Below are 14222 nucleotides of genomic sequence, written 5' to 3' on the forward strand. Positions count from 1 at the left end.
TTACTTTCACACACTTGCATTTTGTAAAGTTTAGTTATTTATAGCTTCTATTTACATTTTTCCACTAAGCTATTATTTAGAATTTCCAATAAATCGCAATCGTTCAAGTATTTATTAGATTTTAATTAATTTAAAGTTGAATCCAATCTAAAAACTTCGGATTTTCTTTGATTGCCATTGGTTATTGTAATTTACTTATTACTACTCTACAGCTAAAATACCAATATTCCTGTTTCAGAGAATAAAATTATTTCGAAGAGGTTGGTACTGACTTGTTTAAAACAGTTTTATTCGAAAGAAGAATCTTATTGTGCTCGTCGTTGGCTTCTTAAAAATCGATATCTAAACTTTCTTAAGAATCTATAAATTTGGTATTAGGTTATCAGTCTTGTTAGGTTAAGCATTAGATAACAAGAGGTTTGTGTTGTTAATTTGTATTTTATACATTGCACTTAGCATTTGTATGTTTCTACCAGTTTATTTTCAGCTTTATGTCAATAAGTGTATAGTGTCAAAATATCGTATAGTTTTCTGATTTGTCTCTCTAAATGTGAACTAGGTGGCTGTTTATACACCATTTGTGTTTAACATAGCAAATTTCTTTTTATTCAGTTAGTAAAAGTATTTAATAAAGTTTTGTTTAAAAAAATGTTAAACATGTTACTTAATTCCGTATTCATGTTTGAAAAGATAGTTTATGTTTATTTGAAGTCAAAGTTTTCACCATCACTATTAGTAGACTAGTTTTTTAATGAGGCTTCTACTTTTTTATATACTTCATTACATTGTTTAACTAAAGTTTCATCAGCAGATTGGACTTAATTTTTGACCATGAGAGGAAGAGGTAGAGGTCGCGGAAGAGGTACCAGAGGCAGAAGAGGTGGGACTGGAATAGGCCGAACAAGGCCAAAAAAGAAGGTATTAATTATGCTCAAAGTTTTCTGATCATTTCAATATTACTTTATTCTGAAAAGTTCTTATGAAATATCCAGAGTTTCCTTACTGAAACAATTGCATTGTAAGACCTATGGTTTCATGATTTACATGTTCTAACTAATATTAAAAGTATAAGTATTCAATACAATTTAAAGTTGTATTACAATTTTTTTTCCCATTAATCTATGTTTTGCCAGTTACCTTACTGATTAATCAATGTACATGGAAAAGGTTATGATCTTATGCTGATTAATTCTGTAATTTTGGACTAGTGTGACTTCTTATGGAATCAATGGAAGTTTTAAAGTAATTTTTAATCACATTTCTTTGGTTTACTTAATGGAGACTACTAACTTCTTTCTGTTATTGTCAAGATGTGTCTTAAAAGAGAAAGGGGTGGATAATAGTAAATTTTGTTATGAAACAATAGAATTTGTTAGATTTAAATTTGTTTAGGTAGATAATGTTTAAGTACTGCATATAGTTTTTATAAGTAAGAACATGTAATAAGTTAAATGTTTTCAAATCGTTACAGTTGTGGTGTCATGACACAAACTCAAGTAATTATGTAATCGTAAGGTTACTTAATTTATGTAGTTGTTTCAGTATTGTACTTTTATAATTCATATTATTATTATGTAGTTTATAGGAGTCAGTCATATTGATTTAGTTTCTTTTATATTTTCAAATTATAAATGTTAAGTTTTTTCATCATATTTGATGGTAATTAGAAGTAAATATAGTTTAATTGATTAAAGTTAAGCTTTATAAGTGTATAATAATTTCTAGAATTTGAAGTATAGTTTCAAGCAATCTTGATATATTTTATTAATATAATAATAATATTTTTCTAATTTAAAATCTTAATTGAATAAAAATTTAGATTGTTAAAATAATTGTGGACTTAAATCTTTTTTTATGTATGCATTCTTTCTTTTTTTGATTTAAGATGCTTTTTTTTTCTATGTTATATGGAGTAAAAGTTTCTTTATAGTATTTCAAAAACTATTTTGGTACATATTGACATTGAGGTAATGTTTATTTAAATTATTTCATTGTTATGAAGCTATGAGCTGTTTATTTTTTCTAGACAACTCTTAATGTTGATTCCAGAAGTACATTTAGCCTAATTAAAAGCTAATCATTTATGTATTAATCAATAGGCATTAGTTGATTGTGGTCACATAACACTGGCTTCTTTTCCTTAAAACATTAGTTAATCATAATTTAGTTTTAAAATAGTTTAATTTTTAAATGCAGCATCAAGACATAATGTAATAAGAACAGAAATTATTATGAGTAGAGATTATAGTTATTATGGTATTAATAATATTTGAACATAATAATAATTTAATATAAATTTCTATTTGTTGTTACTATAATAACTTCCTGATTTTTTGCTTGTTTGATTGATTTAGAAATTATTTGATATATGGGTACTTCTTTTATTTAAATATATTGTTTTTATGACTTTTTGGTTGCTTTTTAGGTAATTGAAAGTGATGAAGATGAAAGCCAAATGGAACTTATGATTGAGCACCATGATGAAAATTTTCCTCCAGCTAAAAGTGAGTCCTGTAAGTGCTTAAAAGTTTAAAGTATCTCTGGTATTCCTTAAGATTATGGTTTAGTTTTGCTCTTTATTGGCAAGCTTTGGTTAAACTGAAAATGTGATGTAATTTTCTTTGTATAATTAAAAAACAATGTTAATATTTGTTTGAACTGAAGGCTAAGGGCTGTGAACCCTTTTTTGGGGCATCAGTTTCAATGAAACTTTTCTTTTTTTTTTTTTATACTAGGTCAAAAAATATTATATGGTTTGTACCAACGTGCTCTAGAAGTCAAAAAATAAATTATTTTAATAAGAAAATAAATATTATTATTTTAGCAATTTTTCTGCATTATTTCCTGTCATTGCTATGTTTGGATTTAAAGATTATTATTTACCAAAGCTATTTGTACATTATGGAAATAATAATGCAGATCGTATTAATTGAGTTTTAATTTAATGAGATTAAATCTTTTAAAACCTTCACATATAAATTGTTATTTAAAATAAAAATTAAAAATTTTGGACTTGATTTTTTTTGGAGGTTTTTTGTCCTGTTGATCTCATAGATCTTAACTCCTCTGGATTTTGTCCAAATCCGATGTTATTACAACTTTGGATGTTAGAAAGCTGAATTTCTATTCTTCCAACCTATATAAATATCATTTAGATTGTATGTTTTTATAAGGGAGAAAAAGTTGTTTCAAATAAAGAAAAACTTCTCAAACATTTTTTATTATAGTTGATTCTAAGTTTTTGTCTGGTTTGTACCATTTCTTCTAGGCTATAGTGCCCTAAACCACTCCTAAGTTGTGTATTAGTAAAGTCATGTTGAAATTATTGCATTTTTTTATAAAGAAAAATCAAACGATTTGTTAATTGAATAAATAATAATCATGATGATGTTTTCATTCCATTCAAAATTAAGTAAAGATTGTTGTAGGGTTTTTAGGAAGCATTATTTTAACATTTAATTGCTATAAGAAAAAAATCTGATTTACCCACTTTTATGTGAATGGTTCATATATTAAAAACACTTTATATTCTGTTAGGTTTAAAAATTTCTGCATTTCTGAACAATGATTAACTATTGTAAAAATATTTTGGATGTATATTGATATGTTATGAAGTTACATTTTTTCCTGTTCGGTAATCTGGATTTTTCCTTAATCTGAATCTAAAATCTTCTTGGTTGTAATTAGTTTGGATTAAGGAGAGCCCTGTACTCTCCTTAATTAACCGAGGATTATCAACAATTTATTTTGAATTAATCTTTAACATTCATATGTTTTTAAAACCATTGTATATTGGATGGTTATTAATCACATAAACAATTTAGGGTGGATGTTTGAGTTTTTACACAAAATATACGTAGTTAACAACTCCCAAGTTGAATATTTTTATTGTATAATACTTCTCAAATTTTCATTTAAATTTCTCCTTAAAATAGTTTTTTGTTGTTATGGATGAATTTATTCCCTATTAACATGACTGTGATAATAAGGCCTTCTGAGAGTTAAGATTTGTTACTGGATTTTTTGAATTGTGAGTTTTACTGAGTAATTACTTTTATAAACAACTAGTGGTCCTTTGTAAAGTCACAGAATTAAACTCAGAGGAATTATTTGGAGAAAAAAAAAAGCAAAGAAATAACATGTGTGATACTTATCAAAACTTACCAAATCTGATTTCACTTTGACATTAGATATTTTATTAATTACATTATTTAATTTATTATTGTTATTCTTCATCTTGGGATAAACTGTAAATATGTGCATTAGTGCATTTTGACGTTTTGTTTATTCTTATTTTAGAGAAAGAAAAAAAATTGTCTTTAATTATCTTATATTGTGATTTTATTCAATTAAACTTATAATGTACTTAAACTTCTAATTTACTATTTTAATTAGTTAAAATCCTTGTTAGATTTAAAACAGAAGTACTTTTATTTTATAACTTTTACTGTATGTTATATTATTTAACTGATTTTAGTTTATACTTTTTCTACTATTTATTTTAACTTAAAAAGTAGTTCTGAAATACACGATTAAGTTGTCTTGAATTATATTTGGTTTGCCTTAGTCGATATGGAAGCAGATATATCGCAGTTGGAAGCACCAACTTTTACTACGCTGAACAGAGGTCCTCCAGAACCTATGTTAAGGCTTCGATGGGATCACAGAGTATCGTTAATTGGTGAAAAGGTTCTCAATCCCATGATTCACTGTTGTGATAAGTGTCTGAAGCCGATACTCATTTATGGGCGAATGGTAAGCCAATTTATTTTTTATTTTAATAAATGATTGAAAAATTTTTCAACCATTGAACATTATTCTAAAAAAAACTAGTGTATTCTGAAATTGTAATTTATATATTTTTCTGAAAAATTTCTACTACATCACAAGTAAATAAAATATGAAGGAAGAAATTTACTAAAATAGGTGAAAATAAGACATCATTATTAAGTCTTATATATACATTGGTTTATTCATTTCTGCAAGATGGTTTCCATAGGAGTATATAACACTTAAATTAAAACTTTATTGTTGGAAGATAGTTTGGGTGTAGGTCAATAGAGGTACAAATTAATAAAAAAAAAAAAACTATTTAACGTTAACCAACATTTTGCTTCACTTAGTTAGGGCTTCTTCAGGGCTGATTTTTGAAAGGTTACTGACTTCACTCCCGAAGCCCTGCAAATTGTTTAACATGTAATAGTTTTTTTAATACTATTTTGCACCTTTAAAGACTGCCATCCAGACTATCTTCATACAATCAACTATCTTCTTTCAATACAAATCAAGACAGATGGGACTACCAAAATATAAACTTTAAATTAAAGTTGGTTAAACTTATACTTTTGCTAATTCCATGTTATTGGAATTATTTCACTTTCATTCCTAAATTTTTGTGTCTATTTAAAATTACCTTACTAGGTTAGTATTCCCAAATCTTAATTGTAAATATGTGTCATCCTGATTCTGTTCTCAACAAACTTTTTTTATTATATTTTCTCTCCCCAAAAGCACGATGATAATTGAAGGACCTATTATTAGCATAAATTATGTTTAGTATCCCATTCTAAAGAAGCAGAAACAAAAATAAACTGTGAAGTGACTTAAACGTCACCCCATATTTGATACCCATGAAAATTTAATTTGTTCAGAATATAAATGAATCCCCAATATAAGTCAACCCGGAATATGGGTTGAACCCTTATTTTACAGGAGAAAAATCTCAACCTATATTCAGACAAATATGATAATTATAAAACAATGGTTAAAAGTTGCTTTTTATTTTATCTTTTGGTTAATGTGAATTTTAGATAGTAAAACTTGAACAAAACATTTTTTTTTTTTTTCAGATACCCTGTAAGCATGTATTCTGCCTTCAATGTGGAAGGGAGGAAGAGAAGGCTTGCCCCAGATGCTTAGAACCAGTGACCAGGGTAGAACAAACGGGTTTAGGAACAGTTTTTATGTGTACACATGGTGGCACACGATATGGACATTCTGGTTGCCGCAGAACTTATCTTTCTCAAAGGGATCTCCAGGTGAAAGAGCTATTTTTGTCACTATTTAATATTTATATTATTATTTTTTAATCTATAAGTAATATAATTCGGCCACCCAAACTAATTTTTTTTGTTGGATACATGCTCCTAGAAATCATTACTTTATTTTTATGAAATTGGCTTCCTCTGGAGATAAAAGTGTATGAAAATACAGTTATTTGCCCAATAACACAAGATGCAGGTTAGCAAAGACTGCTAAAAGATTCTTAAAGTTGATGATGTCAACCAAAAAACAGCTATGGTTCAAGTTAACCAAATGGTTGAAATGATGTTAACATGTTGAGAAATGAACTAGTAACGATTTTCAGTTTTTTCCAAACATCCTTCATTATTAAAACTGGGAATACTGTTTTGTTGCTCTATTTTAAGTGAAATACTTCTTAATAAAAAATCAATTGATTTTTTGAGTAGATGAAGGGACTGGTATGACACTGAAGAAAAGGATCTGTTTGTAGGGTCAACACACCCCATCACTCCCGTAGAAGTAGTAGGCTTAAAAGTGTATTTTGAGTCATTTTTATTGTCCATATACCAGTTAAAAACTTTCAGCTGACACACAAATATTAAGAATGATAATTAATGAAATATGTATGGTTAATTCTTTCTCTATATAGCTATAATTCTATAATAAATTACCTCCTTGCACAACTATTGCTCTAGCAACTGTACTTGCTTACAAAGTACTGCACCTCTGACCCTTCATGGGTTGTAATGGTACTGAGTTAATTTTAATATCTATAAGAGATGTAAGTTAATTTGAAGATGGTCAGGGGAAAGGAAGAAAATATAGTAATACCTTTTTATTCATTTTCTGCTGATGCTTAAACCTATGTTGTTGGTCATCAGGGCTGTTAGGCAGGAGTGTAAACAGAGACCTCTCATTTTTTTTTTTTTTTTACCGCAGCCTTGATGGGGATTTCTAAATTCTTCAAATTAATAAAATAGTTCTGCTTATAACTCATCACAAAAATATGTGATGCCGGACCTTCCTGCAGCTCTTGTGGTCTGGGGACCACTATTTCTGAATCATGGTTTAGAATAGTTTAAATGAATCTTAAGTTATAGGATCACGCCATATTGCAGGACTAGCTCAATTTATATTATATATTTATAGATTGTTCATACCGACTTCTATATTTTAAAAAAAGATACAATTACTAATGTTGGTGTATTTTTTAATGATTACAGAGCTTGTTTATAATATATTATATTTTAGGCCCACATAAATCATCGACATACATCTGGAGCTGATGAGGCTACTCCTGGCGGTAAAGTGGCCACTATAGTTACTCCTCAGGAACCAAGACCTCGTAAAATACCCCAAACAACTTCGCAAAATGATCCTCGGGTAACTATTCTGTTTTTTTTATTTATTTGTTAGTTTGTAGTTAATGTTTATATTCCATTTAAAATATCATACCACATATCTATTCAACATCATTTTATTGTTGCCTCTAGGGATTTTAGCCCTATACCTCACATCATGAATTCTGGTGAAGCCAAAGTTACATATTAATTAAGGTGAAAATGCCTTTGCTATTATTTTATGATCAACAGTTATTCAAAGAAGAATTAAGGTGTTAATTATAAAACAGTTCAAATGATAAGTTAATATATTTATTATATATGTATGTGTATATATAGTTGAAACCAATTCCCACAGCTTACTAGAATGATTCAATGGTTGTAACTAATCTAGTGTTCTCTCTCAAATATAAAAATTTAAGTAATTCAAAATCAGATAAAGAAAAAGTAAATTAATAAACTTTTAAGATCATCGATATATATTATTGAAAAACATGTGAAGATTGGTTTCAGTTACAGATTAAAACTGTCCTTTTCTATGATAAACAATTCTTTTGTGTAACCCTGCTTTGCCTGATAAACCTATAATAGTGTCTAACCAGGATTGGTACTATTCACAGTTTCTTGTCATATTCCTGGCTTGGTGAAGATTTTGTTTCTCATCTTGCACATGCAGTCAAATTATTCTAGGTATGGCATCGCCGGTTGGATTCAAGATCTTTACTGTTGGGGGCGTAGTCCATAGTCTTCAGTGGAAATCTGTATTCTACCATCCTTAAGACATGGCCAAACTACTTCAACAGGCAAGCCTTCAGGGACCTTTGAGAAGACTTTGTTCTTCACTCTTTGAGGGTGCTACCCCTTCTTGCTTTCCCCACTATCCTTCTGAGAAATGTGATTAAAATTCTAATTAGAATAAAACTTATAACAGTAAAAAAATAATAGCTTGTCATCCGTTAGAGGTTTTCTAATGAAATGCTTAAAATTCCAGTTTGCCATTGGGAAATCCACTTGGCAAGTATAGAAGATTAACTGACAGTCTCTTGAAAGAATATGTGTTATGCTTTTGCCCTTACATTTGGATCAGCCTCTTATACATTGACCAATTTATTTGTGAATAATTTTGTAGTTAAATAAATGTGAAATTTCAGCAATGTCTTGATTTATTATTTTGTATTCATAGGGTGAAACATCTTCAATGCCATATAGGAATCAAACACAGAGATCTAATTTAATTACCGTTCCAATCCAAGAAGACCAGAGCACTCCTGCTCCCCCTCAACCTCCTCAGATATCTCATTACCATCAGGTGATTATTTCTGCTTATTAATTATAAATAAAATTCAGTTCCTATGCCATCTGTTAATAATTTCAATAGAAGATTTAAATGAAGTAATCATTATTTTTATTCATTATTATTGTTAATTTAAATTTTGTGATTAGTGATTATTTGGACTAGGATTTTCATGTAATTTAAAATGTCAATTATATACATATTAGTAATTTTTGGCCCTGGCTATAGATGTCATTTAAATATAACTGTTTAAGATAACCATTCTGTTTCAGAGTGGACCAAGCACTGGAACTGCTTACGCCGCAGCTGCAACACCAACGACTGGCTATTACACCAATCCCCCACCCCCCGGTTACTACCCCCCACCTTATACCACTCCCCCTCCTCCACCGCAGTACCAAGATCCTACTGCATCTTACTGGCCTCATCCACCTCCGCCTATCCACCAGTTCTATAGGTAGTATTAAGTACCTTAACCGTATGTAACACTACCTATGAAATTGGAATTGATTCCTCATTTTCGAAGTCTAGAATAGCTCTGGTTATTAATACCGAATCACGTTTATAAAAGAAGAGTATTGGTTTATCAAACATTAATTATAGAATGACGGAAATATCGTTGATCGTAGAACAAATTCTAGGAGAAATTGGATTGGTTGGGGGGGGGGGAAGGGACCAGCAGTAAGGAAAGAAAAATCACAGATGAGTAAACTTATTTTAATGTGTTCCGACTTTTTGGCCTAAGTTGTAGGCCTTCATCAGTGCTGAATGAAATAGGATACAAATAGTAAAAAATAAATGGTATGAAAACCAATTAGAATTATTTTGAAATATGAAAACTGCACTTGTGAATAATGGAAAAATATTAATATTATTCACCTCTAAAATTTTTATTTATCATAACGGTTTTCATACTTTTTGTTATCTTTCTTATTAAGTTAACTTATTTATGCATTTTTCTTTCCTTACTGCACTCCTAACCAATTTCGCCCTAATTTATAGAAGTTGTAGTTCGATAGTACAACTTATCATTGATATTTTATTTATATTGATTTTAGTTCATCTACAAACTAAATAAGAACAAAACAAACAAAAAAAAAACTATACTTAAACATTTTAATAACTATACATATAAATCTGAATATATTTATTATTATAATGTTGTAGTTTACTATATTTTATTTATGTTTGTAAATTATGTTTTTTTTTTTAATATTTTATGCCTTGAAAAGTTTATAAATTATTTTTAAAAGGCAATGTATATTTATTTTGATCAACTATTATAAAATGTAATAAATGTTAGAAATAATAAATTGTTTAATTTATTTTAACTAACGCTATGTATACAAGTTATGTATGATTGATGTATTTAGAATAAATCAATTGATTATTAGAAGTAGGATTATGAGTTTTGAGTAGAGGTTACTTTTTAGGAATGGGTAATCGTTATAAGAGAATTTAAAATACTAAGTTCTAATTTGATGCCACTTTTAATGTGATTAGTTTCAGATTTAAATTATTTTTACTAATAAAATGCACAAAAGAGTTTTATAGACTCATGATTTGACTCATTGTTATCTATGATGTTAAAATAGCTGATATTAGCTATTATTTCAGTTATCATCGATGCTTGGTGATGGAGAATATTTGTGCCTAGTCATCTTGGTGTGATATATCTTGAGTTATTAAATATAAATTATGCACATTAGTTTATTGTCAGCACTATGTAAGACTAATTAATGTGAAATTAGTGTTTCTGAAAAAAAATAAATAAACAGATAACTAACTCTTAGGTTGGTTGAAGAAGTTTTTTTTAGAAAATTAGTGATTTAGGAAAATACAATTTTTCATATTTTTTATTTTTACATGGTGCTGACAATGCGTTGATTAGAGCTTTCAACAGTTTATTTCGTTTAATATTTTGTGTTTGTGATTAAGTGGCTACTAGTTGTATTAATATGCCTTAATTTTTAAAATAATTAAAACAATCTCAGTATTGTTTGAATATGAATAACATACTATATGTCATTATTTATACTTACTAGAATTGCAATTTGATTGAACGAAGATATTTCTTTGGTCAGAAATTGTTTTGGGAAATCACCAAAAATATCTTACCTAAAAGCTAAGTTGAGTTTTCTTGGTGAACATTAAGTTGTACTGATTTAATACCAGGAATGGGTGAAATCAATCGATTAATTAATAAAAAAAATAATCCAATGACTTCTAATTGTGTTGAAATATAATTTTTTGTGACTATATATGTGAGTCAAATTTTTTAAGGTCTGTAATGTTTGTAAAACATCTACTGTCTAGTGTGTAAAAAGGTCTTAGCAAAAGAATTAATCTTTTTTCTCAGCAATGAAACTCCCAATTTGCTTTGATATGAAAATGTTCTGAAACGACTTTAAAGAGAGTGACATAAAATGGGGACTGGCTGTATATCCTTTCTTAAACTGTTTTAAAATGACAGAATTAAATTCTTGACATCCGACGTAATGGAATTGACTTTTAGTCACAGCAAACAATTATTTAAACCTTTAATGTTTTTGTAATTATTTTATAACCAGTTAAAATAATAAAAGAAGTAATTATTTAAAATAAGTGAATATTGAATTATTCCGTTAAAAATAGCTATTTCTTGACTAATTTAATTTAATTTATTTCCTTTCTTCATAACAATGCGTATCAATTAAAAAAATAAATAAATAAACATTATGTTACCATAATAAATGAAATATTTCCATGTCTGGTAAATGCATCATCTATTTGTAAGACAAAAATGGATGTATTGTACATATATTTTTTTTTAACTATTAAAATAATGAGCTTTGTTATTTAATATTACTTTCTTTTCCTCTCTATGAGTTATTATTACTCTATATTTCTTACAGTAGTCAATTAGATTAATAGTTAAAAATTACAAGAATTCAATTTTGTTATAGTAAAATGGAAGAAAATACTTTTAAAAATAACCTACTAGTACAGTACAATCTTCCTTATCCTACACGGTCATGAAAATACTTCAGGGTTGATTTTGAAACATCAATTAATTGCATAAATAATTAACTGAGTAAAACATTAACAAAATTTGAATATCATTTTATTTCATGTTTATTAAAAACAGAAACATTATTTCAAGATCATGTGTTTATGTGCTATTATATTTTTTATGTGCTTTTAAGTATGTAATTACTTATATAAAATTACTATGCAAAATACTTTTTTTAAATCAAATTTTAATTGTAAAGTACTATTAGTTATAAATAATGTTAGTATTGGGAAGTAAACTAAATTTAATGTATTAGTAAATAAATAAAGGTGTAGATGTATGAATTTTATTCCTTTTTCAGGCGCCAAATATCTGTGCTTGTTAATAGTTAAGGATAAGAAAGAGTTTACTGTACCAAATTAATAGATATTAACTGTAGTGTCATGTTAATATATTTTTCAGCTGGCTAGGCACATTAATCCAAATTATTTATTTATTTTGTTAAATGTTAACATTAAACTTTAATAGAAGCTAAACAAAAAAAATCCTTGATAGTTAATTGAAACAAAAGAAATTTATTTTTTATATCAATGAAACAGCACAACAACGTTGGCACAATCGTTCATTATAAATTACTTGTTCTTTTGTTTTTGTTGTCTTGAAATATCTAAGTATTACTTGTTATCTATCAGTCTTAAATATAATTTTTTGTATTTATGCATTGATGTATATTTGTATTATTTTGTAGGTATGTTTTATTTAAGTATTTTAATAATATATAAGTGTATTAAAAAAAAAAATTAAATCAAACATATTTTATTGTAATGTTATTCAAAAAGTTCAGATTTGTTGTATTGCTAAAATTAAAATGTCATAATCATTTCGATTATTACATATAAATCCTTGTTAATTTTGATGTTTAAGAATGCATCATTTGGAATGCACTATTAATTTTATTGAGGCTGGTGCCTTAGCAATTCTGCAAAATATCATTGATTTACTAGTTAATTTATCTTGATGTTATTTACATATTACCCAAGTGTCATTACTTTAAATCAAAATTGTCATTATAAGTGTTTATAATGATTATACTGAACTGATGCCTAAACAGATAGCTGTGTAAACATTATTCAGCTCTTTCTCATATAATTCAATGTTTGTTTTCCAAGATTTGTATAAGATATTGTATTGGATCTATTATATCTAAAACCACTTGTCATTGTAATCATCTTTATTTATGTATTTTATATAATTATACAAGTTTAAATTATCCTTTCATTCTTGAATATGTACTTAATAAACATAGACATTTGAAGGTTTTGTTATTTGATTTCCTCATTTTCATTTTTTTTTTTTCGGCTCAAGTCCTTCATCGAAGACTTTTTTTTATGACCCTCTTCCTGGTCATTTCTGACATATGGTAGGATTATATACTGGGTACCACCATCTCTGTTTGGGTTCGAGGTGAGCTTTCCCGCTCCATTCCACTGACATGTGGAGTGCCACAGGGTGCAGTTCTATCACCAGTGTTGTTTTCAATCTATACCGCTGATGTGGTTGGTGAAAACTACAAATTAGTGACAGTCACCGCCTATGCTGATGACATCGTCATCTACCGCAGCAGTATGAACCCCAAACATGCACTAGAGCAGTCTGCAAGGAGATTGTTCAATGGTTGAGTAATTTAAATATCACCATGAACCCAGCTAAGACAGTTTGCGTTGTGTTCGCTCATCAATACAACCGTTCGACTCTCCCGAAGTCGTTATAGCTGGATGACACCATCATTTCCTATTCAAACTCCTTAGTTTATCTGGGTGTGAAGCTGGACCGCCATCTTAAATTCTCCCCCCACCTCTACTTGAAAACGAGAACAGTAACAAGACGGTCTTACAGACTGAACATCCTCCTCACTACACCAGTGCTCTCTCTTCAACTTAAACTGCAAATATATAAGAGCATTCTGAGGTCGCACTTTTATATGGGGCACCAATCTTTACATACCTCTCCGACGGCACCTAGTGCCACCTTCAGGGATTCCAAGACAGCATGCTGCGGAGGAAGGTCCAGAAGAGGAAGCCTTCAGAACTACATCAGCACCTGAACTGCCCACAGTGCCATAGTTCATTGGTTGGAGGTATGTCAAGATCTTTGACTCCATCAAATCTCTGACCAATCCATTCTTTCAATCATTGACACCAGCGCCCCTCCAGAGCATGGCAAGACCTATCTAGACATATCTAGAGAGAGACATATCTAGTTTTTAGTTTATAGCGCCAGTCAATGAAACGGAGTGTGCCCTAACACCTCATACAACTCAGAAAGGAACCACCTGCACAATGCAATTATAAAATTAGTCATTCCTTAGAATGGAGCTCTGCTCTAGTAAAAGGAAAAAGCGCAGATAAACAGTATACTTATATTATACTTGTTTTCTTTTATTTTTGTTATTTTTTTTTCTATGGGTTTAGAAAAAAAAGCAGGGGAAAAATGGTGGTTGAGCATGATATTAAACAAATCACCTCCTTATATAGCTGTTGTTCAAGAAACAGCTGATTTTTTATGAAATTCA

The 14222-nt window shown here is 28.7% G+C and overlaps 1 protein-coding gene across 4 annotated transcripts; it reads left to right on the forward strand.

The window, feature by feature from the left end:
* Positions 1–236: 236 nt before the first annotated feature.
* LOC106681084 (E3 ubiquitin-protein ligase Hakai) lies at positions 237–12965 on the forward strand. 4 transcript variants are annotated; one of them, XM_014421233.2, is made up of 8 exons: positions 237–260; positions 812–918; positions 2426–2513; positions 4568–4755; positions 5850–6038; positions 7276–7407; positions 8548–8673; positions 8931–12965. In XM_014421233.2, exons 2-8 carry the CDS (start codon positions 832–834, stop codon positions 9117–9119), a joined length of 999 nt encoding a protein of 332 aa, XP_014276719.1. In that variant the 5' UTR covers positions 237–260; positions 812–831; the 3' UTR covers positions 9120–12965. The 4 variants fall into 4 exon arrangements, with proteins under 4 accessions (XP_014276719.1, XP_014276718.1, XP_014276720.1 ...); XM_014421232.2 differs by lacking the exon at positions 237–260 and adding an exon at positions 281–417; XM_014421234.2 differs by lacking the exon at positions 237–260 and adding an exon at positions 281–417 and having other exon boundaries at positions 2426–2504.
* Positions 12966–14222: the final 1257 nt, after the last annotated feature.

The sequence above is a fragment of the Halyomorpha halys genome, unplaced genomic scaffold (genome assembly GCF_000696795.3).
Source record: "Halyomorpha halys isolate HHAL.00 unplaced genomic scaffold, Hhal_1.1 Scaffold307.1, whole genome shotgun sequence".
Lineage (NCBI taxonomy): Eukaryota > Metazoa > Arthropoda > Insecta > Hemiptera > Pentatomidae > Halyomorpha > Halyomorpha halys.

Bases quoted from the DNA above. Each gene is read 5' to 3' on its own strand.
- LOC106681084 (XM_014421233.2), top strand. From the start codon at position 832: ATGAGAGGAAGAGGTAGAGGTCGCGGAAGAGGTACCAGAGGCAGAAGA. The intron at 919-2,425 runs GTATTAATTATG...GTTGCTTTTTAG, and splicing joins GAACAAGGCCAAAAAAGAAG to GTAATTGAAAGTGATGAAGA. The intron at 8,674-8,930 runs GTGATTATTTCT...ATTCTGTTTCAG, and splicing joins AGATATCTCATTACCATCAG to AGTGGACCAAGCACTGGAAC.